General features: G+C 36.0%; 1 protein-coding gene across 2 annotated transcripts in view; it reads right to left on the bottom strand.

The window, feature by feature from the left end:
* Positions 1-27013, bottom strand: part of pde4d (phosphodiesterase 4D, cAMP-specific) — a 135945-nt gene that overhangs the window by 99466 nt on the left and 9466 nt on the right. The window contains exons 4-5 of one of the 2 annotated variants that reach the window (XM_084086451.1): positions 25380-25473; positions 21204-21436 (exon numbers count right to left, since the gene is read on the bottom strand). In XM_084086451.1, the coding sequence (XP_083942577.1) occupies positions 21204-21436; positions 25380-25473 (327 nt within the window). Of the gene's footprint in view, positions 1-16726; positions 17469-21203; positions 21437-25379; positions 25474-27013 lie in introns of those variants that run through there. The other variant, XM_084086452.1, reaches the window with a different exon arrangement.

Below are 27013 nucleotides of genomic sequence, written 5' to 3' on the forward strand. Positions count from 1 at the left end.
CAGTCGCCCTGTCCCATGTGCAGAAAAACACCCCCAAAGCATGATGCTACCACCCCCATGCTTCACAGTAGGGATGGTGTTCTTGGGATGGTACTCATCATTCTTCTTCCTCCAAACACGTTTAGTGGAATTATGACCAAAAAGTTCTATTTTGGTCTCATCTGACCACATGACTTTCTCCCATGACTCCTCTGGATCATCCAAATGGTCATTGGCAAACTTAAGATGGGCCTTGACATGTGCTGGTTTAAGCAGGGGAACCTTCCGTGCCATGCATGATTTCAAACCATGACGTCTTAGTGTATTACCAACAGTAACCTTGGAAACGGTGGTCCCAGCTCTTTTCAGGTCATTGACCAGCTCCTCCCGTGTAGTTCTGGGCTGATTTCTCACCTTTCTTAGGATCATTGAGACCCCACGAGGTGAGATCTTGCATGGAGCCCCAGTCCGAGGGAGATTGACAGTCATGTTCAGCTTCTTCCATTTTCTAATGATTGCTCCAACAGTGGACCTTTTTTCACCAAGCTGCTTGGCAATTTCCCCGTAGCCCTTTCCAGCCTTGTGGAGGTGTACAATTTTGTCTCTAGTGTCTTTGGACAGCTCTTTGGTCTTGGCCATGTTAGTAGTTGGATTCTTACTGATTGTATGGGGTGGACAGGTGTCTTTATGCAGCTAACGACTTCAAACAGGTGCATCTAATTTAGGATAATAAATGGAGTGGAGGTGGACATTTTAAAGGCAGACTAACAGGTCTTTGAGGGTCAGAATTCTAGCTGATAGACAGGTGTTCAAATACTTATTTGCAGCTGTATCATACAAATAAATAGTTAAAAAAATCATATATTGTGATTTCTGGATTTTTTTTTTTGGATTATGTCTCTCACAGTGGACATGCACCTACGATGACAATTTCAGACACCTCCATGATTTCCAAGTGGGAGAACTTGCAAAATAGCAGGGTGTTCAAATACTTATTTTCCTCACTGTAACAGGTGGTTGAGTCATCTAGACCAAATTTAACATGCTTTTAAATGTCGATCTCCATGCAGCACTCAATACAAAATGCATTTGTAATCAAAATACATTTGTAATCAATATATTCATAGACAGGAGCATTTTTTCACAGCAAGATATGAGCCTTAATGCAATCAAAGTGACAAATTAAGATGACAGTCAAGACCAAGGTAGTGTTTATGTTAATTCACACGGAGGAACACCCAATGACTTACAAGTGTTCTTGAAAAAACAACAGTAAGCGTCACTACAGCCAACAATAAGGTAATGGATGTTTAGGGTGGAATACAATATATCACATTCACTGGCATTTCACTATTTAGAAAAATGTTCTCTCACACAAAAATAAAATTAAATAAAAGGTTAGTCTCCTTGATGGAATGACCCAGATATGTCAGCAGAACAGGAACAACAGCCATGTACCCTGCAGAAATACCTAAACGCTACATAACAGACAGCAGCAGGGTTCACTGTGACCTTGTGACCTCATCAGGATGAGACAGCCACAGGAGCAGACATCCCAACCTGCACAAAGTCATTTCCGGGAGTCCAGAAATCTCCAACGGGGGGTGGGGGGTGTTTCGGTTCTGATTAATTCGGTTCGGGAGTATAGATAAAAGCCCGCCCGCACTGACAATTGATTGGTTGGGTCCTTACATGCGCTTCGTGAGGCACACTAGCACACACATGCAAGGTCTCTCGCTCCCTCTCTCTGCCGTGCGCGCGCTCTTGCTCACTCGCTCTAGATTCCGAGAGATTTTAACTGATTTGCGGGCATCAGGGAGCTGCTATCAACATGTGGGAGACTCCCGGAACTTCCGGGAGACTTGGGATGTCTGCAGGAGGAATTACAAAACATCAAAACCTGAAAAAGTTTCTCGTTAGACACCATGTTCATATGCAATATAAGCCTTTATTTATTATTAATAATAATAGTAATACATATATTTTTTCAAAACATCAATAAAATAAAATATATTTATTTATAATATATTTTTCTAAATTTAAATACTGCCCCTTTAAATCAAATCAATCAATCAATCAGTAAATAAACTATTTATTTTTATATTTGTCCCTTAATTTTTTTTGGAATTGAATAGAGGCCTTTTGACCTTTATGAGGACTTTAAACACACACACACACACACACACACACACACACAAATAGTGTGTGAACGGAAATAGATCTGCTACGTTGCTGATGATGATTACTTTATAATTTATTGTCCCATTCCTGGGAAATCTGTCTTGGAAAACGACACGGCCAGTACACAACTTCGATCACACACAACATAGTACATAGCATTCAATAATTAGAATATAACAGCATTCCAATAATAAAAACCAGCAGCATCCTACATCAATTTTGAAAATCTCTTTAAGATTTTGACCGCAGTTGGCACAAAAGAGTTTTTATAATGATTAGACTTACACATCAAGACCCTGAATCGTCTCCCTGATGGTAACAAATTAAAATTGATATGTAAAATCTGTGTATCATCAGAGACAATAATTTTAGCTTGCTTTAAAATAGATGCCTTGTACAGCTCTTGTATGGTTCGTTTTTCCTTTCACCCTATAATTTTTTGAGCAGTATGCACCAGTTGTGCTAGTTTTGATTTTGATTGAACAGTCAGATTTCCATACCATGCAGTGATACCATATCTTATTAAGCTCTCAAAAACACACTGATAAAACAGAAACAAGATCCTCTGGTTCACTCCAAACACTTGTAACCTACGCAGGAAATATAGCCTCTGCTGCAATCTAGAACAAAGAGTGTTGATGTGAGAAGACCAGCATTATGAATTGTTCATATAAACTCCAAGTATTTATATGAAGAAACCTGTTCAATAATATTACCATGTATTATTACATGGTCCCCCGCAGATCTAGGATAAAAAATTATTTCAACAGTCTTCATTTAATTTAAAATCAACGAATTAGTGTCACACCAGCCAACAAACCAGTCAACATCAGAAAAATACTACAAGGGTTTTGTTGTCTTATTCAATAAACTCAATATTGCTGTATCGTCAGAAAATTTGATGAAGTATATATCTTCCTGACTAGAGACACACTCACTGGTATATAGTGTAAATAAAATGGGTGAGCAAACACAACCCTGCAGGGCCCCTGTATTGGTAGTTTTCACATCAGAATAGGAGTTATTAACTCTGACTTGTTGGTGTAGGATTAGTTAAAAAAGAATAAAACCATTTAATGCAAAATGGATTCACTTTTAACTCTATCAGCTTCTTAATCAGTCTCTTGGGTTGAAGTGTATTAAACGCTGAACTAAAATCTATATAAAGTAAATGAGCATATGCTTGGGAATCTTCTAAATGGATATTCACCAAATGAGTGATACAGTTAATGGCATTCTCAGTGCCCAGTCCAACCTTATATGCAAACTGAAATGGGTCAAGGAATGATTTAAGACCGTTACAACAAGTCTTTCAAAGCATTTCATAACATTTGAAGTCAAAGCCACAGGTCTAAAATCACAATTCTCAACTGGACAAGTTTCTTGGGAACAGGTGTAATTATAGATTTCTTCCACAAAGATGGAATAATATGCGAGTCCAAAGATTTCTGGAAGATAGGGCAAAATGCTGGAGTAAGTTCATTTGCACAAGTCTTTAGCAAAAAAGCCGAAATTCCATCAGGACCCATGGATTTTTTTGTACATATACCTCTAAATAGCGAGCTTACTCTTTGTGGGGCTACCTCTAGCCTGTGACCTGAATTACATATAATATGGTCCAGAGTACACATTTGCTCCACCGGTGACTCAAACCTAAGAAAAAAATCATTCAGGTCATTTGCTCTTTGTTGGTCATTGCTAGTTACAAGCCTTTTTCGAGGGGGTGCCATATTAGTTACAACTTTCATAGCATCCCACAATTTTTTGGAGTCCCCTGAATTAAAGTTTTGTTCTATAGTATCTCTGGTATGTTTTTTCCTTGCCTCCTTCAGTAACAAATTTAACTCCCTTTTGAGTGATTTTAGTTCAATTTTGTCTTGATTAATTATTTAAACACTCCTTAACTTCTTTTGTTATACAAGTACAATTCGTGAGGACAAATAGCATATATCAATTACCCATAGCAGATCTATACAGGTGGAGCTGGGGAAGGTTCAGGGTTTTAGACGAACTCTGAAACCACGCTGCAAACTGCTATAGTGAATGGTAACCAGCCATTTAAATGTTGAGTAGCAAGCTCATTGGCTGCAGATGCGACTTGAACCAATCAGCTTGTGCCCAGTAGTTAACGCTGTATAAATCATCAGCTTGCGTTAGGGACCCATCAGCCTGCGCCATCTAGAGTTTCATGACAGAAAAAAAAATAGGTAGGAAGGCTATAAGATTTCAAAACATACAAATACTCTGATTCAATAGCTCCTGGTTGATCAAAACAGCATTCCACCCCTACATTATTAAAGCATGTACATGATGCTTGGATACTCATAAGCAAAATACAACAAAATTCAGATTAATAGCCAATGCTCTTTTTTTTCTCCAAGCTTTCAATGTGTTTCTACATTGGCTCTCCTGCACTAATTTCTTGGCCCAGGCGTTTGTCCACGCAATATGAACAGTTGTCTAATCTTTGTTGCTGCTCCTCAATCAAGAATTGGTGTTTTGGAATTTCAAGGTTTGGCACATGGTCAGTTTGGAGCATGAAGATGGGGCCGAGGACAGAGCTCTTACCAGAAGAGAAACAGGTCACGTTTTACCCGGGGAGGTGTGTATAACCCATGGGGCAAGAACTCCTAAAATAGACTAATGGCCTCCACTGTAATCATCATTCAGAACACATGCAGCAATGGCCTTCATTCTGTCCCACTCATTGACCAAGAACACATGAACACAGATTGCAGATCTAGGGCTTGCATCTCTCGTTTGATATTGTAAGGCTTTTGCCCATTTGTTTACAATTTGTAAATATTTAATAAAATGCACATACTTGTCTTAATAACCATAGTGCGTAAGTATTAGTATCTTAGTTTGTAAGATTAAAATAAAAAACTATTGCAAAATGGCAGCGTTTCCATTAACTGATGTTACGGCAATAAAACATAATTTTTTCCTCTCGCGACAAGAATCATGGCAACGGATGTTAGTAGGTTTACGTATATCGCAGCCACCGCACTAGCCATTATTTTTAATCAAAGGAGACGTAGGCGTGTTATCCAAGCATTAATAGCAAGGAAAGCCCCTTATACTTGTGAATTCTTTAGTCTCTTATGAGAACTCTGTCTCATCTTCTGTCCAAACATACCGTGCCTTCTTTAAACAGGGATTAAAGTGAAAAAAATTCTTCTGACTGAAATTTTTTAAATTCTGACCTTTAACTTTTTAAATAGTCGAGACCAATAGCGTTTTAAGGGGAGACGTTTTAAACCGCTTTAATATTGCCAGTAGCCGTATTTTAAAAGCTATTTTAATCAAACCAGGCAGGGAGCATACTGTAGTAGAGCACGAACGGCAGCATTGTGACTAGCTTCTGATTGATGGTGACCTAGCACTTTTTTGCCATTATTGCCATATTGAAGTCTCCTGTGACATACTGTGCAAAGACACGTACCTGGCTGTTTGATTTTTTTAGTCCACGAACTAAAAGGTTTGCCATTCTCCCCCCATTTCGCTAAGCCTTCCCCTACTTAAACTTTTGTTAAGTAAAGGGGAAAAGTACTTGTGTGTGTTAAGAAATTTTGTGCAAACGTGTTATAATTTGCCTATATATATATATATATATATATATATATATATATATATATATTTATTTATTTATTATATATAGGCAAATTATAACACGTTTACACAAAATTTCTTAACACACACAAGTACTTTTCCCCTTTACTTAACATAAATTGCAAGAATATGACTAATAGTAAAGACTACTAATAAATAAACATTAGGCCTATGCTAAAGCTATTAAACAGCAGTCCCAAACTAGTTTTTGTTAATACAATGTTGGTATGAGCCACTACAGTCATTTAAAAATTTAAAAAATAACACAAAGTGAAAATAGTGGCATTTTGGGGTTAATATGGAAACGACAGTTACCATGGTGAATACACAATACTAACAAGAACTGTTAATGAAACATGGAAACTGCTCCTGGTGAATAGAATGAAAATCATCCCTGCATTACTTTTATTTTGTGTAATTTACAACGTAACGGCGTTGCATGCTCTTAGTTTCATTTGCACTTGATCAGTGAGGCGATACAGCACGCGCCGCCACATTCGCGCCTGCAATTGAGTGTGCGCTACGAGTACAGGATTATGAAGGACTAAAAATGACAGAAGGAAAAATAAATAAATAAATAAAGAAATAAAAGTAGAAATAAATAAATAAATGCAGAAATAATAGTGAAAATAAATACATTTTGGTAATATAAGTGGCTATTTATGTATTTTTATGTATTTTTACATGTATTTATTTATTTCTATATGTATTTATTTATGTATTTATACATTTATTTATATATTTATGTATTTATATTTATTTATTTATTTATATATGTATATATGTATTTATTTCTACATTTATTTATTTCTGTATTTCCACATTTCTACATTTATTTATTTCTGTATTTCTGTATTTCCACATTTCTACATTTATTTATTTCTGTATTTCCACATTTCTACATTTATTTTTCCCTGCGCCTGTATGCTAATTGATCTATGGCTAAGCCACGCCCCCAAACGCGATGAGCCAATCACAGTGTGCATAGCTAACCGAGTTGGTTGGCAATGCTACGCCACACATTGTCTTTCAAATCGTTGTCCTTGTAGTATGTGATTGGCTGAAGCCTTTTCTGTCGCCGCAAAAGTAAAAAAAAAATCAACATCGAATCGAAAAAAATAAAAGTCGTTTTTTCGCCGCAGCATATTCGCGTTCGGTGTGGAAGCACTCATTACACAAACAGCTGATCGAAATATAAAACAATCGCGCGAATTATTCGTGCGTCAAAATCGCGTCCAGTGTGAAAGGACCTTAACGCACGCAGAGTGGAATAGGAGGAGCGGGGGCGCGGGGAGCAAGGATCACAGCGCAAATTTGAACTATATCGATACATGCGATATGGTCTAATTCCATCGCATTTCAAAAATATATAGATATATTTTTTATATCGATATATCGCCCAGCCCTACCTGCATTATAAGTGTGTCCATGGTAACTGAAATATAGTTCTACTAAAGCGCTCAACTGTAGCCTGACATGCACTTTCCGTGAGCGGTAATTGAAAACCCGGAGTGGACCATAAGCGAAGTGATTACAGAATGCTTAGAGTGGAGAGAGGAACGTGCTTTTGCTCCACTCCAGGCTTTGATCACATCCCCCTCAGCAGGGTGAATACACCTCGTCTTTCCTTAATTTAAGACCTATTCAAACTAAAATTAAGACATTTATTACACTATTTGAGAAATGAAAGCCTATTTACGGCCTTAAAATTATGAAAAGTGAATTTAAGACATTAAGGAAAGAAATTCGTCATAGACTTGCTGCAATTAACGGAAATCCGTCGTAGCGACAGAGAACTTTAATCCCTGTTTAAAGAATGATCGACTTTTACATAGGCCAGGTGACCTGTAAATGCGTAAAAACTTTACATTGCACTTTTGCAAAATATTCCTTTATCAAATTGTCTGAAAAACCACCTCATGCGAGCGTAAAAACTTTTTTGCGATATATGGGAGTTTTTGCAAAATTGACGTTTCCATTGGGCGTATTTACAATTTGCGCAATTTGAAGGGTAATGGAAACGCAGCTAGAGAGAAATCGATTTTTAAAATAATAATAATTTTTAAATAATATAATGCATTATTTTAAAATCATATAAAATGCTAATAATAATTATAATAAATATTTTGTATAAAAGTTTAACCATTTTATTTTATTTTAATATAAAAAAATATTTGTGTCATTTTTTAGACTCATTTTAGGACAAAAAACTGAGTCAAATAAATGACAGAAAAGGTGAACAACAGCAGCAAAAATATCTGCCACTGACGGTGAATTGAATGTGAGGGTGTATATGTAATATCCTTTTATCTGATGTCCTGTGATCTATTCCTTACCCTTTCCGAACACATAGATATGTCTGCAGGGCTGCAGAGCTGAAAGATTCCCTCTTCAGGGGGTCTGACACTTCAAGGAAATGGGAAAACCAAGGAGGCTAGCAGTGAAGTTGGCCTATCACTTCCCTGGAAGCCATTTCTTCAAAAGCCTTTAGGAGTCACCACAACAAACAGCCGCAGAAGCCAATAACAGCCCGATGAAAACTAAAACTCAACAACAAAACTTCATGCTTCACTGTGGGTTCATTTCCTTCTAAACAATGAAGCAATCTATTAGTCACCAACCTGATTTACGACACCAATATGGGCCAAATGTAAAACTAAATATTTTAGAGTTTTTGAGGCACGTCTGTTTTGCCTACCCCCCTGGCATGAAGCAATATTAAACTTCATGTCCAGCAATTAATCTCATATACACCCACGTTTCAATGAGACACAGAGGCTGTGCATTGCCAGAATCTCCAGTAGGGTCCTTTTACACAGCCAAGCAAAACTGACAAATAAAGACATTTGTGCTTTAATAAAGCAAGACAAACTGAAGTAAAAGACATTTCATTGCAATGCTCTCTCCCAGTGAACAATTCTGCGAGCCACACCTCCTGACGTAAATTAGGATGTCAACATACAAGGAAACAATATAAAAGAGTCTCTATTTGTGTCTGTCAAAGAATGGTCTGGAACTTTCAAACCATGACATCTCATTACGGTAGTGAATCCATTACATACCAGAACTGTCAGACAGCCATTTTTGCACAGGAGGGACCTTCAGTTCCATTTATTTACACGCATTTAATTCCTTTATATTTCAAATTCTGGTATATTTTAATAGGATATATTATGCAACATATATATTGGAGATACCCTAGACACTGTTGCAGATCTCTAGGGGAGCAAGAATGAATAAACAAGACAGGATTCCTGAACGAATCAGCACTCCAAAGAAAGCTCAGGATGCACATTGACAAGGTAATTGGTCATCAGGGAAGGAGAGGAAAGAATTGTACAAGAAAGGGCAGAGAGGAAAACAGAAAAAAAAATTGCCAATTGGCCATTTTTGTGTGTAAAAGATGGTGAACATTGAAATCTGATGTTCTCTTGCTTCACTTAATGCCACTTTACAGTTTTAGTCTGCAAACTAGAGTATTCTCATTTATATATTTATTTACAGCATTGACTATATACAAAAACAAAATAATAAAAACATTTAAAAAAAAATAATTAAAAAAATGATATATATATATATATATATATATATATATATATATATATATATATATATATATATATATATATATATAATTATGTGTGTATGAATAAAATTTGTGTGTATGCATATATACAATTAACTATAAACCTTTTGCAATTATTTTACCAATACCTTCATAACAAAACAGAGGTATCATGATATTTGAATGCTACAAAAGTTATGATGTTGGCGGATGTCTTGAGGACTTAAGTCTATGTATAAGTATGGATTATTTAAACAGGAGTCTGACACTGTAACTGTTTGTGTATGAATATATACAAAGGAGTACATACTGTACAATGGGGTCCAAAGCTCTCAGAGCACTTTTTAAAATGCTTTAATTTTTCTAAAATGTTTTACAAAAAATATATATATTTCAATTTGAGTGGAAATTTGAAAAAAATATCAATATTCAATTTCAGAATTTCTCCTTTTGCTTTGATGACTAAAGCTGTATGAACTCCACATGATTGTGTGTAACCTGATGATCACGGTATCCAGGATTATTAGAGAATGATCCAAAGAGCAATGTGTGGTTAAATGGAAAAACATCTGACCATCTGTACAAAGTTCACATGGTTAATGTCTCAAATTTGATTATTTGATTAGTGACCTAGAAAAATTTCTTCTTCTATTCATGTCATAACATTTCTTAGTATTTCGGAACATTTAAAACAGACTTTCCATTGATTTCCATGGTTAAATTAGATTTTAAATCCTGTTTTTCAATGCGTTCAGACCATGGGATGATGGGACCCACTGCATTTTGCATCAAAACAGGCGGAAGAGACTGTCAAGCTTTCAAATGTTCTGCACATAAAACATCTCGTACATCCATTTTATTATTAAACAATATTACTGAACAAAACTTACACAGTTCTAATCCTGACAGAACTATTCTCAATTGACAAAATGACTGCATGCGGATAAAACGGTATCGAAAGTAGGATATAATCATTGTGGGTTGAAGGTTGGAGGAATGAACACTATATTCATGCTATACTGGAGGCTGCAGTTCAAGGACCATATTTCTAAGACTGTAGTTTTTTGTGACAGCAACACCTAGCCAATTCTACTCCAACAGAGGAGACCTGAAATAAACCCCAAACAAATAGATGCAAAGACTAGACCCATGTAAATTATAAAAAATGTATCATCTTGCCACCTTATTTTTAACATAAGAGCAGGCGCGGCCAGTTAAAATTTTAATGTTCAAGGCTTTTAATGTTTAGGTGTCATCCGCTTATTTTAGCTGTGCAAAAACACTTCATTATGGTACTCAATGGTGCAAACTGGTATTTGTGATCATATTTCTTTAATTTATTAGCATACTTATAAACTAGGGATGCACCGATATCAAAATTTTGGCCGATTTGATAATCAATAATTTTTTATTTTTAAAAGCCGATAACCAATATATCGACTGATAATTCTAAATCCAAATTGCGATAACATAAAAAATTTACATATATCAACCGATACTGTTATGGTGGCCGATATATCGTGCATCCCTATAATAAACAAACTACTTTGTAGCGCACTTTATTACACCACACATCCGACGAGAAGTGCCATGAAAAGGAAATCTTGTACATGCACAGAAAATATCTTTCTTGCATATTAAAAAATAAGGTCTTTCTTTCCAAACAGAAAATAATAGAATATAAAGGCTCATATATTGAATCAAATTAGGTTAAATATTTCAAGAGAGTTACCAATGGTATGTTTAGGGTTAGGGGTTGGTTAGGACAATTAAATTTAAATAAACAACTAAATCTTTCCTGACGACAAAAATATATATGTTAGGGTAACAGTCCAATTTTCTAAATAAATCAATATTGTAATTGCCAAATACATTGTCTACCTCACACCTCCCTGTGACATTCCATTATGCTTTAGGCCAAGGTGACCGCTGAGGCGAACGCTGCACGCAGCCAGGCAACCAATCAGAAAGCAGCCTCTCTTGAGGAGTCGCCCTAGTAATCCCATACAATATTACCTTGAGCAAAAGTAAAAGATCTCATTCTGTTGCATTACGACGCTCAAATGGGCATGTCTATGTGTGTTTGCTCAAAATATGCTTTGTTCTGACACCAAGGTTTCTTGTCCTACACCGTCAAGCTGTTTTCTTTGCTTTGACGTTGAATGAATATTAATTTGCAAATGCAATTAAATAATTGCAGCAATTTCAGATTTGATCTAATTTTCTCTGGTACGTTTCATTTTTACCTCTCTTGAGCCTCCTATATTAGGTCTGTGGGTTTCTTAGACCATGCAGGAGATTGTGTATTCCTTTATAAATTGCATGAAGCATACGCAAACAAACAATAAGCATACAGATCTCAAATATATTGCATTTCAGTCACTAGTCCTGTCACTAGTCCAGTCCTGAGCCAAGATGATGTATGTTCTATTTTGCTGCCAGGGAAAGCAGAATAGTAAGCCTAGCGTGAGTCATAAACACAGGTACAGGCTGCATGTAGTATAACCCCTGGGATCAGAGCATTGAGCTTAAGAGAACGGACATAATCCTCCAGAGGTGTCGTGTAACACCAACTCAAAACCTGGGAGAGAAAAGAACATGATTGCATGCATTTGGTTCAAAAACGTCAGTAAGGTTAAAAAAAACATTTATTCCTAAGAGCAGTATGGTGGTATATACAGTTGCCAATTATGTCAGCTATACTGGTTCATAAAATGGCATACTATAATCAGACGTAAAACTATCTATCTATCTGTTTGTCAGTCTATCTATCATCCATCTATATTTTTTGAAGAGGTTTCTTATGCTCACCAAGGCTGCATTTATTTGCTCAAAACAGTAGGCTAATATTGTGAAATATTAATACAATTTAAAATAACTTTTCTATTTTGATACATTCTAAAATGTAATTTATTCCTTTGATGTCCAAACTGAATTTTCAGTAGCCATTACTCGCCATGAATCATTCTAATAATAAAAATCATTATAATACATGATTTGGTGCTCAAGAAATATTTCTTGCCATTATCAGCGTTGAAAACAGTTGTGCTACTTAATATTTTTGTGGAAACCATGATACATTTTCTCCAAAATTCTTTGACGAATAGAAAACTCAAAAGAACAGCATTCCTTTGAAATCTCTTCACTGTTACTTTTAATCAATTTAATGCATCCTTGCCAAATGAAAGTATTAATTTCTCTCAAAAGGAAAAATAAAAGTAGTGTGTGAAAAAATATAATAAAATATATATATATATATATATATATATATATATATATTATATAAAAAATGTGGGGGGAAAAATCTTTAAATATTCATCACTATACAAAAACATTACTAGATGGAAAATTTTAGTCATACCGCCCACCCCTACCTCAGAGAATCAAAATAATTATTATGTGTGTACTCTCACCCAAAAAAACATTTGTTAAGAAAGATAAGTACAAAGTTTCCATAAAACTGAGAATTGTGGGAGGGATGACCAGCATACGTAAAAACTAGAGCAACATTGGTTCCCCTGAGCGCCTCTGTCCTCTTCATTTCTGACAAATTTCTTTTCAGCGCCACAGACCCCCTGAAGCCGTTTTTTCTATGACTAATAATGTCATGTTTGTTTCTACGGACCATGGGAGTGAAATTTGTTCTTTTAGGAGAAGTGGGTTAGATTATTTTTAACAGTGCCTATTCATAAAATAATTTACTGATTCTTTTGCAGAATCATTTAGGAGAGAACGGGTCAAATTTACATTTGAAAAGGGCAGCATATAGGTTCTGCATTGAAATAAGCCTATGTGAAGATGTGAATTGAAACCATTGGAAATAATGGATTCACCAAAAATTCTCTTATATTCCCATGACCGGAACCCTAGGCCTAGACCTGCCTTTTTTTTTTATTTACCATGCATTTACAGATTTTTCACGTTAGCACATGGCACCACAGTTTGATTCACCACATCTGAATTCAATGTGAACACCGATTCTTGCATAAATCAAACCAGTCATGGGAGAAAACCTATCCCTGTGTTTAAAGATAGAACGAATGCTCTACCAGTGCATTCTTCGTCATGGGTGAATGCCTCGGTGGCCAGGCATCAGTTGTCACTGTAATCAAATCTGAAGTGTATTACAGAACTTAGACTTACAGAGAATACAAATCTAACAGTTTTGATGGCAGCTCACAAACTGTAAGGGATGATGATGCCATTTAATCTGCTCTGTAGCATGGATGGATGGATGGATACAATCTTTCCAGTCCCCAATCATTAGCTAATCAGACAAGGGCCAGATTTACTAAAGAGGGCAAATTAGCGTGAGAGCGCAATCCCATAAAAGCCCCGATGGGAGTGGAAAGTTCTGCACGTTATCGACTGAAATTAAAGAACACAGACGCAGCCGGATCATTTCCATAATAGCCAATGCAATCGACCAAAAGCAGAGCAAATTAGCGTCTGGTTTAAGACATGCTTTTTTGGGGCGGTAAATAATGGCACAAACACCAGTAAATTGACTATAGCGCAAACCTTAGTAAATCATCTTGCATGATTCATTTAAATATTCTCCTCCCATAAATTTTGCGTCTGAAAGGGAAACTCCTACACTCCTACTCCTCCTTTTCAGTGCAAAATTTTCACTGCGTGTCTTTAGTAAATCCTGAAGGTAGTTTTTTAAAGCCAAAAGAGGGTTTGTGCTGGCGCAAGCTGTTAGTAAATCAAGTGTCACAACTTACGGTCACAACTCTCTTCGTTAATAACATCATTCATCAGGATGGACTATGCTGACCGAGGGGTCTAATGTAACAGCACTCTCACACAGCAGGTGTTTCCAGGGACCAGTGCGACAATGAGCTCTTGGGATCAGCCGGCAGACACGTGCACAGTGTTTGCAGGTACAGTATTGGATCCTATCAAGTCAGTTCCTCAAAGCAATGCACAAAGGAGGCAATAAGCAGAAATGTCCAGTCATAATTCACAAAAAGACCTTCTTACACACTTCAAACAAATCAAAACAAGCAACGCACAATTTACAATCCATTTTACGGCCTTTAAAATAATCATACTAAATCATTCTTGAGCAGAAAAATGGCATTAAAATCAGATCTAATATCATCAAAAAGCATTTCATACATTAAAAGGTAAATGCAATGAACGTTGCAAGTCTAAAATCCTAGTCAAGCAGGCACAGATTTGTTCCATAAATGTTGCTATTTTTGTCCATGCACCTAAAAATCTATATAACCTGAACTTTTCTTGAAAGCATAAAAAACGTATTTGCTTGAAGCTGCTCGCATTCAGCCGCTGATCTTAAATATCATTCTACAAACACTGAGACCAATTTGCTCAACATGAAAAAGTGGCCCTGGATATTAAAATTGTAATAACATTCACAGAAGTGAGTCATACAGTCTGGTCGTGGTCTAAATGTGTGGGGTTGAATTTCACCCACTCCACGAGTATCATAGGAAATCCATGTACAGTAATGAGAAAGTGGATTTAAATTGACCTGATGAAGCAATTATCCGTTTAAAGTATAGGACTTACTTTTCTTTCATTTGTGCTTATACTGAACACTGACGTCAGGTTTAAGACAAAAAAAGTATTTGTTTTTGCATACATTGTGTAATAAAACATACAAATGGTTTAGAGAGGAAGGAGGGGGCATCGAGGAAAAAGGACTGAAGAAGGGTAAAAAACAGTGAACATCTCCAACGTCTGTCAAGGTCAATGATATGACCTAACCACTGTTTATCTAAGGGTGGGTTCACACTTATAGTTCGGTTCGCTAATACATTTTTAAAAAAAAACTGTTTAGACCTGGTGCGCTTAGCGATCGCATTGGCATTTTTAACACCGAACATAAAGATACCTAACCTAAAGGCATAGGGGTATGTTCACAACCTGATTGGTTAGATTTTATTACAGTATATAATATATAAGTACATGTCTTTGGTCCATTTTGCTTATATATTTCATTCGTACTGCACACTTATTCAAATGAACCAAACTAACAGAGCAATCGCACCAGGGTTCGTTTTAATCGAACCAAACATCCCAAGTGTGAACAAGGTAAGTATACAGTAAGTGGCAATGTGAGGACAAAACAAAAATACATAAGGTAAGGAAATATTTCATTGCTTTGACTGAAAGTTATGAAATCTGTGACTAATGGTCTATTATTAGCTTGATTCAAGGGTATCAGCATATTTATGCCAGTATCTAAGGCTCTCTGATAAACACTCGTTTACCTTCAGGGAATATTTGAACCATTGGTCTCCTCTTGCCAAGTACTAGACCAACAGGGACTGGATGTGAACGTCTGGTGTTCCACTTGCAATGAATTAGTCTGTGATGGGTGTAAACAGTCTTATTTCTCATTCGGTCAATGAAGAAGGAGCCGTGAAGAACAGCAGTTCTCCAGAGGGCTCTCCAGAGAGCAATAGACGTGAAAAGTACTTATGCACGAACTCATCAGGAGAAGCCATGCCTCATGCTCTGGGCTAATTAGAAATATTGATTAGAATTACCTGAACATTAGACTTTTTGCTTGGCCATTTGCCTGTTTGTACTTTAACTACAGGCCATTTATACTTAAACCAATTTATATAATATTCTTTCTGACCCATATATGTGTCAGTCCGTTCTGCAATCCATGTTCCAATACTATGTCCTAACCAGGAAGAATACAGCAACAAGCCTAATTTCTTTCCAGACTGAAAGCAAAAATGCCTAACAAAAATCAGCGGCAGACAATTAGAAATGCATGTGGATTAATTATCACTTTCACTCACAAAGCACTGCATGGTGTAAAGCACATACCTACCTTGTACTTGCATGACTTCTGTGATGCATCTCAAAATGGCATCCTATTTACATTTTTTTTTCAAGTTTGCATAATCTCATAATTTAAAGTTTAAGACATTCATATTCAAACGTTTAGATTTATATACTTTTTTTAAACATTAAGGCCCCATGACATCAAAATGAGGCAAATGTTATGTACTCAAAAGCTGACAAAATTAACTTATTATTAACTAAGCAGATACACAATTTTAAACTTGCAAACTAACAAAACGTTATTCCCTCTGCCAAAATACCAACTGTAAAAGTAACTCAAGTTTCACAGCTTTGAAGTAAACAAAAGACTTGGATATTTATAACTGCTTGTTTCACTGAATTATGTATATTATATAATTTGATAAGCAATTTCATGAGGTTACTGTAGAACTCTACAAAGTAATATAGCATAATCTATATGTAGCCTACACATACATATTTAGAATTAAGGAAATAGAATACATTTTCTACTACATACAACCCGTTCAAAGTATTTATAAAGTAGGCCATTTATTTTGTTTAGTTGGCTTGAACATGATGGAAAAATCATAGTCTTACCGTTTAAGTCCTTGAAAGGATGATGGCCATGACATTCTGGACTTTTTCAAACCGGGACGGTTACCGGTGTCTACGGCATATGTCCGGTCCATGGTTCTGGGTTTCAGGTACTTTTCCGTGTCGGAAAAGCCCCTCTGTCTCACTCGGTAGTTCTTGCGCGAGCCGAAAGAGTTCTGGATCTGAAGAGGAACCGGATTATGTTGCCTCCAGAGATGTTTTGGGGCATTATCGGTACCGGAAGAAACCAAAGTTGATACATCGCTTCCCGCGTCCATTCTTGCAGTTGTATCCACTCGCTAAAATTCGTTAATCTACTTTGTGATAGAATTATTGCAAATAGCTTTGGCGCGAATTGTCTGAAACATGGATAGCATTAATAAGAAAGCATGGTGTAAAGTGCACTATTAGTGCTATTTCGAAGAAAACAACAATATTCTACGTGAAATCTGCAAATGCATATAGGCTACAGAAAAGTTTTTTTTTTTTGTTTTTTTTTACACTATAGGCTACTATATTGACCCATCTGGTCCAATATTTAATCGTCTACTCTAGCTGCTCGCTTCTATCATAATCATGGTCCATAATAGCACAAAACTCCGCTTGTCCCGTCGAATTGCATCCCATATAAACCAGCCAATCTTCGCGGTCCATGCAACAATATAAGCATCCCAGTTTCGCGCCTCGACTGGACGGATAACGCATCCAAGTGCGTCCTCTCACTCTCATGTGCACTCACAGAAGTGATGCTGGGAGGAGATCGATATTTATTCAGCACAGGTTGACTGACAGCTTAGGGGGAGGAGCTTAATGCTCTTTGCACAATGCGGGAAACAACTTTGGAAAGACAAAACTCCTTATTTGTTCGTGCTAGTCAGTCATATGACTAAGAAGAAAATACATACAATGGAGCTATACAGTATATACATAGAGTAGGCCTACTTGTCAAAAATTTGGAAACATTAAAAAATATATGTTTTTTAAAGAACTCTATTATGCTCACCAAGGCTGCATTTATTTAATCAAAAATACAGTAAAAAACTTAACATTGTGAAAGATTATAAGAAATGTAAAGAACTGTTTTAATATGCAATTTATTCCTGTGATGGAAAAGCTGGATTTTCAGCATCATTACTCCAGCCTTCAGTGTCACATGATTCTTCAGAAATCATTATAATATTTAGTGCCCAGGTAACATTTCTTAATATTATCAATGTTATCATCAATGTTGAAAAGGATTTTCTGATTAATAGAAAGGTAAATGAACAGCATTTGTTATTAAATGTATTAAAGCAGTTATTAAATAGAAATATTTTGTAACATTATAAATTATCATCATTTGTCATCTATTGTCTTTGTTGTCACCTTTGATCAATTTAATGCATCCTTGATGAATAAAAATTAATTTCTCTTTTTTCTTACCACAAATGTTTGAAAGGTATCATTGTTTCCACAAAAATGTTAAGCAGCAAAAACTGTTTTCAACATCGATAATAATAATTTTTTAATATATTGAAATAGAAACCAATTGTTTTTTTAAATTGCAATAATATTTCACAATATTACTGCTTTTCGTGTATTTTTTTATTAAATAAACACAGACTTGGTGAGCAGAAGAGACCTCTGTCAAAAATATCTTAACTAACGTTTCCAAACTTTTGACAGCTACTGTGTATGCATTTCATATATATATATATATGTAAATACAAACTAAAAGGATAGATATTTTATTTATATTTGTATGTGTGTGTATGTATATATATATATATATATATATATATATATATATATATATGTATGTGTATGTATATTATATATTTTGTGTGTGTGTGTGTGTGTGTGTGTGTGTGTGTGTGTGTGTGTGTGTGTGTGGACATGTTTTTCTACACCGGTGGGGACTTAAACCTGAATGCACACAGACTCATGGGGACTCGTGTCACCGTGGGGACCTAAATTGAGGTCCCCATGGGTACAAAAGCTTATAAATCATACAGAATTAGTTTTTTTGAAAATGTAAAAATGCAGAATGTCTCCTGTGATGGGTAGGTTTAGGGATAGGGGCAGTGTAAGGGGATAGAATATACAGTTTGTACAGTATAAAAACCATTACGTCTATGGAGAGTCCTCACAAGTGGATGTATATATATCATATATTCATATTCAATACAAATATAAAAGTAAGGTGACTAAATCTCCAGACAGGTCATCATACACTTAGGTTTCCTCACATGTGCTGAGCCGTACTGACAGCAGCCTTTAGGTGTTGATTCAACCTGAGCGAACGATAATCACCAAACAACCACACAGAATCCTGAAGTTACAAGCATGAAATTACTTTTGACAGCAAATCTGTTTTTGAGCCTTCTCTCTTTTATCGAAGATAATTTTTCACTCAAATACAACGCGGGTCAACCCTCTGTTCAGGCACTAAAACAAAAGCCTTGTTAGAATGACTGTCCTGCATATGACACAGCAATGACAGGAAGGCAATTCAAAGACAAGTGTGTGTAATAGAGAGGTGTCTGATAAAGCACTCTTAGCATTAGAGGCAACGGGGGGAAGAAGAATTGAGACAATTTATCCACTAAAGTTGTCATATTAGAATATTCACTGAATTGTAAAGAGGGGAGGCATGACCTTGTGAATTACAGCCTGGCATAAAACAGGAAAATGATGCATACACACAATCAAGATGCAAGGCTTATTCAGAGAAGACGACGCAATTGAATACTGGCCAGTGTGACACTATAGCAACAGTTTCTACAATACAAGTCAAAATCTTCATTTGTGAATGTCTGAATTTCTGTGGTCTAAACTTCACAGTTGAAGACTGAGGCCTCCTGGGGTGTTGAAAAAAAAAATTATTTACCATAATCAGATGGGAAAAACAAGCCTTGTGTGCATTCATAAAGTCTATGTGCTGTAGACGGGAGCTGATGTTGCATATCATCGAGCACTTGATTGACAGTCATGTCAGCTAGAGAAAGAGAATCTGTCAATCATCCTTTGCTTTAGTTTAGATGATAATTATGAGAAAGTTTCTAGCTATGATGGATTTGTCTTCGGTTGGACTGTATTCCTTCTTTGGACCGCTGAACTTCTCCACCATGTTTCATCAAACATCACGAGGCTCAAGGCCATGTAAAAACCAAAAGCCTAATAAAAAAATGTGTACATCTTTGTAAAACTAAAATGTCTAAATAAACTAAAAATGTCAATTTATCCATACGTCATGTAGACAGTGTCTGTTAACACTATGTGCAAATAACCTTGTTGGCAGAGGTTCTTTTTGCCATTTTCAATTTACCTTTGTACAAACAGCATTTCACTTCTATTTACCCTGTGTGAACAGCATCTGTTTGTTGATATTTACACTTGGTGCAAAACACTATTTGCAATCAGTGCAAACTGCATAGTGATTTTAAGGACATTTCTTATCAACTTCGGGTTCAGTGTTGGGTCACCGAATTATTTTCTCTTTTCTCCAGCAAAATCAGCGGAGAACTTCTGATCTGAAATATTTACATTACCTACATGCATTCAAATGTATTTTCAAAAATGATGACACAATATAAACCAAGACATATAGGCTACCGTTTAGAATAGCAAATCACAATCAAAGTATTTCACTGACTGACTAAAACAAATATTCTTGTAATAAGTCTCCAAAGCAAGAGGAAATAAACAGATCAAAAGTCCAATTAGCTCCAACACATCTAGATCAGACAATCTAGATCAGACGATTTACTCAAACGAAAATTGGCTTTTTAGTTCTGCTAATGTATAAAATCCACTTATAGCAAACGGTGTTGGAGAAAGTTACTTTTGAAAGTAATGCATTACTCCTAAAAAAGTAACTAATTATGTTAGTTACTTTTAATGGAAAGTAATGCATTGCACTATTTTTGGATTACTTTTTCTCCCCTGGCTGAGACTCACTCTCTTCAAGGCCTTGCAGTTGTAATGCATTGAATGCAGTAACACATTTAACAACATTATAGCCTATAAAATATACACCATTTTTTAAAAAACACACACAGAAATTTAGAATATTATAATATTCTGACTGCTTAGAATATTTCCTGACCCATAGAGCCATGTACAGCATACAAAAATGGCAGTAAAAAATAAATTGTTTATCCTTTTGATCTTTCATTCAAATTGTTTTGTAAAAATCTAACCTTTCATTGAAGATTCAGTAAAATAATTGAAAGTGTGTGTGTGGGGGGGGGGGGAGGAATCACATTATGAAATAAATGTTTTTTCTCCAAAACACATTGGCCACAATTATTGGCACCCTTTTTTAAATAATTTGTGCAATCTCCTTTTGCCAAGATAACAGATCTGAGTTTTCTCCTATAATGCCTGATGAGTTTGGAGAACACCTGACAAGACCCCTACATTTTTTTCCCTTAAGATTCATATATACACATACACACACACATACACACACACTGTATATAAAATCTCAGCAGATTACCTGCTTGTATCTGCAGAAGTGATGGCAATGAGGGGGGGTGCTCTCAAGGGGAGGCTGGTGGGTCGAGGCTGGGCCGTCTCTGTCTCTGGTTTCCTCTCACAGTAGTACTGCTCTGCCAACCTGAAGGCCAAAGGGGGCAGCTGGACGGTCCGACAGGAAAGCCTGCGGACCGCAAAGGGCTCCATGCAGGATAGCGGGCATAAGTCGGGGGATTCTGGGGAACAATCTGATACCTGAGAGGGTGAGAGCTTGATTAAGTCTTTTTCTCAAATGCATTACAGTTTTAGAGACTTTTACTAAAAAATAAAGTCCACTGATTCAAGTAGATCATGAGTCATATATATGTTAAATTGTGAGAATGAATCAATATTCAGATAAAGTTTCAGACTAACTTTTACAAAGTACACAAGTACAGATTCTATTCAACAATTAAGATTTTACAAAGATGATCCATTTGTTATCCGATATGTTTTAAGTGCGATTTTTTCAGCTTTGCACAAAGGTAATCTTAAACTTAAAACAAGTTAATTTATTCATATAATCTTAATGGACCATTAACTTTTAATTTTATAATGAATGAGTCACCTGTGTCCATTAACTTTGGCCTAATTAAGTGTTTGAATATATAAGACATTTAAATAATTAAAAACTGGAATTGCAACATCTAAAATATATGTGCTCTAAAGATCTCGTATTTGTCAATGTATTTTGAAAAATAAAGTCAACAATAACAAAATAGTGTATATATATAGCAATAACAGCAAAATAGTACATATGCGATTTGCTATAATTCATACAAAAATTCCTGGAAAAAGTAGCATGGTTACCACAAAAATATTAAGCAGCACAATCTTTTTCAAAAAGTAAAAATAATAAGAAACAGTACTTGAGCACCGAATCAACATATTATCAGCATGATTTCTGAAGTTTCATGTGACATATCCATCAATTCATTCATCGTTCCTGTTTGTTGCGATCATCAGTCCACTCTTCTTTTGACAATATGCTCTGAAGACGCATGAAAGAACCATCACTCCCACTGGATACAACAAGGCGATATTGATTTGAGACCAGCTCTCTCCAAACAGCCTCGGGACAAATCACCATTGATTCACACAAAGAGGCTCCATACTCATTGTCCTTCAGGCACTGATTTTGCCTCCCAAAAATGCAATGAAAAAGTTAAATTATCCTGAAAGATAAATTATTTAATAATTATTCAAAACCCCATTCAGATCTCTGACTGAAGGGGAAATGAAAGAGTACCTCTGCTCAAAGACCGGTCTTCAAAGTATTTGATTCTTTTCTGACATTGACATTTTCCTTTGTGTTCCGTTTTATAGAAACATCTCTCATGAGGTTTACACTCACCTTATCACCTTATCACCTCATTCATTATTAATTACTTAATTGTGTTCACTTAGATAGTGCTGAAAGCCAAAACAAGGTGTCCAATGTGAACTGAAAGAGTTTAAAATAGTCTTGGCCTTCAGGAACAATGAATTTACCTCTTCAAAGCAAGCAAGTTAGATGCAATGCATGTTAATGCCATTGTAGGTGGTTGGGGGGGGGGATATTTCTTCTGGATATTTAAAAGACTCATGCTTTTTCGCACAGTCTCTCCAAAATTGGACAATAAAAGATTGGAAAAACATTGCCTGGTCTGATGAGTCTCAATTTCTGCTGCGACATTCAGATGGCAGGATCAGAATTTGGAGTAAACGACATGAAAGCATGGATCCACCCTGCCTTGTATCAGTGGTTCAGGCTGCTGGTGGTGTAATGGTGTGGGGAATATTTTCTTGGCACACTCTGGGCCCCTTAGTACCAATTTGAACAGTGTTTAAATGCCACAGCCTTCCAAAGTATTGTTGCTGACCATGTCCATCCCTTTATGACCACAGTGTACCCTTCTTCTGATGGCTTCTTCCAGCAGGATAACGCACTATCACAAAGCTCAAATCATCTCAGACTGGTTTCTTGAACCTGAACATGAGTTCACTGTACTCGAATGGTCTCCACAGTCACCAGATCTCAATCCAATAGAGATATGTGATGTGGAGGAACAGGAGAATCACATCATGTATGTGCCACCTGACTGTGAAATAAGAATCTTGAACAGAAAAATAAATGTCTTTCGAGAGGTGAGCGCAATAAACAATGTCTCACCTGTCTGCTCGGAAAAACACTTTACTTTTTCATCCTGTGAAAAACACATTAACCACAAGGAAACAGTCGCACTCCCTTTCAGGGGAACACCCCAATCTTATTCCACGAATTAAATTCAGCAAACCATCGGCCAACTCATAAATAAATAAGTAAATATGTAAACCTTTGATCCATTTACCAGTTTTTTCACAGAGGCATTGAATATATCAACATTTTAATTATCGTCACTGATGCTTTGTAGCGCTCCACTGCGTTGAAAGATTGGTAAATGTGATTTCAGAGGGGAATGATTAAGGTGTCACATGGGTAAAGACCAGCAGACAAATGAGGTACTTTATCAAGAGAGATTTGATGATATTTAACGAACAGACTTCAAAGCAGACGTTTTTCCTCTCTTCTTTTACTGTAGATTGAAATCCAAATGTTCAGAATTGCTCTGCGATTCAGTCGGCGACTACCTGAAAGGGTTCATAAGAATTTCAGGGATGGTAAATAGCCTAGACAGTTTAACTTGTCATTCAAACACTAAAGAAAAATTCATTGCACATTTAATGAAAAATATTAATTGTGAAAAGGCTGTTTTGAAAATTAAAACAGACTAAACGAGCTGTAACTCATAAAGGCACTTCTAAATGAGTGCCTTAAATGAGTCCATAAAACAAAACACATTTTAGACATCATTAAATCCTGAAATACAGAGCTAAAGCATCAAAAATAAAAGTTCTTTATGGTGTGCCAACGGAGCCTCAGCATTGCCCCGGGCTTTTGTGACGTGAGCAGTAATGCGGGTTACACAGGTGATGACAAGCGATGAGAGTCTCCTATCATGTAGCCTAGAGCTACATGACAACAGGTCAATGACAAATCTCAATTCATTAATCTTTCTGATGAAAGACTACACTTCATCTGTCTCCTTGAGACTAGTTCTGTAAGGATATATTTTAGAGACATATTTCAGATATAAGCATTGGGACTGCATCAAAAAGAAAAAATTAGATTTTATATTCTCCCAAACCACTAAATGGCAGTCACTGTAAAAAATTGTTAACTTTATTTTGATGGTCCCTTTTGAACCTTCTGTTGACTATAAGTAACTTTACAGCTACATGTCAACTTATTCTAACCCTAACATTACCAGTCTACTAATACTCTACTAACACTCTAATGAGAGTTAGTAGACATGTAGGTGCAACATTTCTTATAGTCAGCAGAATGTGTAAAAGAGACCAAGATAAAGAGAAACCAATAGTTTTCTAAGGGTGAATGGATTCATTGTGAAGAATATGCAAAGTGGACCCAGAATGACTGCTATTGAGAAATGTTTCTGTTCGAAGATGTGCATTGTTTAAAAGCAGAATCATTCTGAAGTTAAATACTTTGTATTTTGCTTTGTATTTTTGAGGTTCTGAAAATACACAGAAATTTATAAATATTTTACTTCGTTTGAATAAATTAAGCCATCAGCCATTACTCCAGTCTTCACATGATCCTTCAGAAATCATTCTAATATGCTGATTTGGTGCTCCAAAAAAAAACAAAAAAAAAACAGTTGTGCTGCTTAATATTTTTGTGGAAACCATATGACATTTTTCTCAGGGTTTTTAACATTACAAATCTCACTTCAACAATTTAATGCATCCCTGCTGAATAGGTGTATTCATTTAAAAACCAAAAAAAACCCTTCAGTTCATGGGTCACTGCTTCTGGGGTTTCAATCTTGGACAACCACTGCTTCACTGCTCAGATCATTAATCACTGCCACCAACCTGTTTGTAAGTACTAAATAACCCATTGGGTGCAATTCCATTTTACAAGTTAATGGGTTTTTTAAAACAACAGTCTCAAACCCTTCTGTAGGCAAGGTTTCAGATGACTTTGTACTATATCACAGGTGAAACAGCAATGATTTCCAGTACAATAATGTCCAGTACAATTGATAAAAGTTACACATGTTGGAAGTTAACTGTCTGTGCATGTGTATGGCACGAATGATTTCAGTGCACTTACACTCTCCAATTGACTTTCTCCACTGCAGGCATTCTCTTGCATTGTTTGTCCCCCAGATAAAAGTTGATGTTTCAGTCTCAAAATGTAGAAAGTCCTAGAATAAATCAAATAAAAGGAGATGAAATCCTGTTTGATATCACACAAACCATGAGACTCTAGTAAAATACAGTGATGACACACACAAGACCAAATGTCCACATTTTGGCTCAAATCCCATTTTGACTAGGAAGGAAACTACCAGCATACAAAAACATCTTGTGCAGTTCTGGCATCAGAAATTGCATTTGAATAAATGTACTATTCTTTTCATCAGTGAGTTTGTGGTCCTTGGGGACAAGCTGATAGGAACCAACGGTTCAAGTGCCAGTTTTGCATGAAAAAAGAAATAATTGCTTTCAGAAGCATAGACTACAGCATGCCACACTTGCATACACTGAGCTGTGTCACATATCTCATTACGTTTATGATAATCATTGCAAGTATTTGATATGACCTTGGAATTGTGTACACTTCTTAAATTAGTGCTTTATAAATAATTCATGAGGCGAAACAAACTCTGTCCTATTTAAAGTTGGCCAGTTCTACAAAGTCACTTGTTTTACAAAGTCACTTTCAAATAGACAAAAACCAAACAGAATCTTTGACACGCAATAACCTAAAATCTTCAAGTAAGCATTTCCATATTTTCTTCTAGGCATGCTCTGTTTAAATATAAGCATGTACATTCGTCATTTTTTATGTTAAATTGAGATTCCTATAGCTGTGAGCTATTCAAGAACCTAAAACAATTTTTTTCTATTATACGGGTGGGTGATTATTCATGCCAATGCATTATTATTTGGTTAGGAAAGGCTTTGTTGCAGTAGTGACATCAGTCAGAATATAATTCACAAGTGAAATCATTATTTTCTCTCACTGGATTCCTCCTCTTTTTCCTGCACAAAACTGAATATAGGGCACCAATATAGGGTAAACGCCCCCTTATGGAAAATATGGTCCTGAAATATGTCAATCAAAAATAAAGTCTGAACTTCTGACAAATTTTGTCTCAAAAGAAATGCTTTACATTAAATATTAGGCATCTAGGAGGGCATTTTACCCCAATTGTGGGGCAAAAGGTCCTCGGAAGGAAGGACTTATAGTGATATAGCATAAAGGCAATATGGATAATAAAAATCAAATGGGTCTTTAACACCGTTGTACACACAAACCAAACACTCAAAACAGAGTGAAAGGGGGGAAAAAACATTTGTTTTCAGTTCAAGTTGAAGCTGAAGTCAACAGACTCAACATAAATATACAGAATGAGATAAGCTAAACTTGCAAAATGAAAGCATGCTACTTACTAAAACCACATTTTGAAAGAATGCTATAAACAATATTTTCTTACAGGGCATTTCCTTAGTCATATTGCAAGTAGCCGTGCAACATAAAACATCTCAACACCGTAAAAAATGGAAATAACGTCCATGGAATGAAAATGTACCCTAAATAGTCTTTATAAAGTCTCTATCACCATCTAGTGGCTATAATGTGGCAGAATCAACTCACACACTGTACATTCCCATGTGTTTATTAGCATGCTGAAAGTGCAGCTAAAAGTGCTATAAACAAATTTTATAGTATGATTTATA

This window comes from Abramis brama, assembly GCF_963993115.1.
Source record: "Abramis brama genome assembly, chromosome: 16".
In the NCBI taxonomy this organism is placed as follows: domain Eukaryota; kingdom Metazoa; phylum Chordata; class Actinopteri; order Cypriniformes; family Leuciscidae; genus Abramis; species Abramis brama.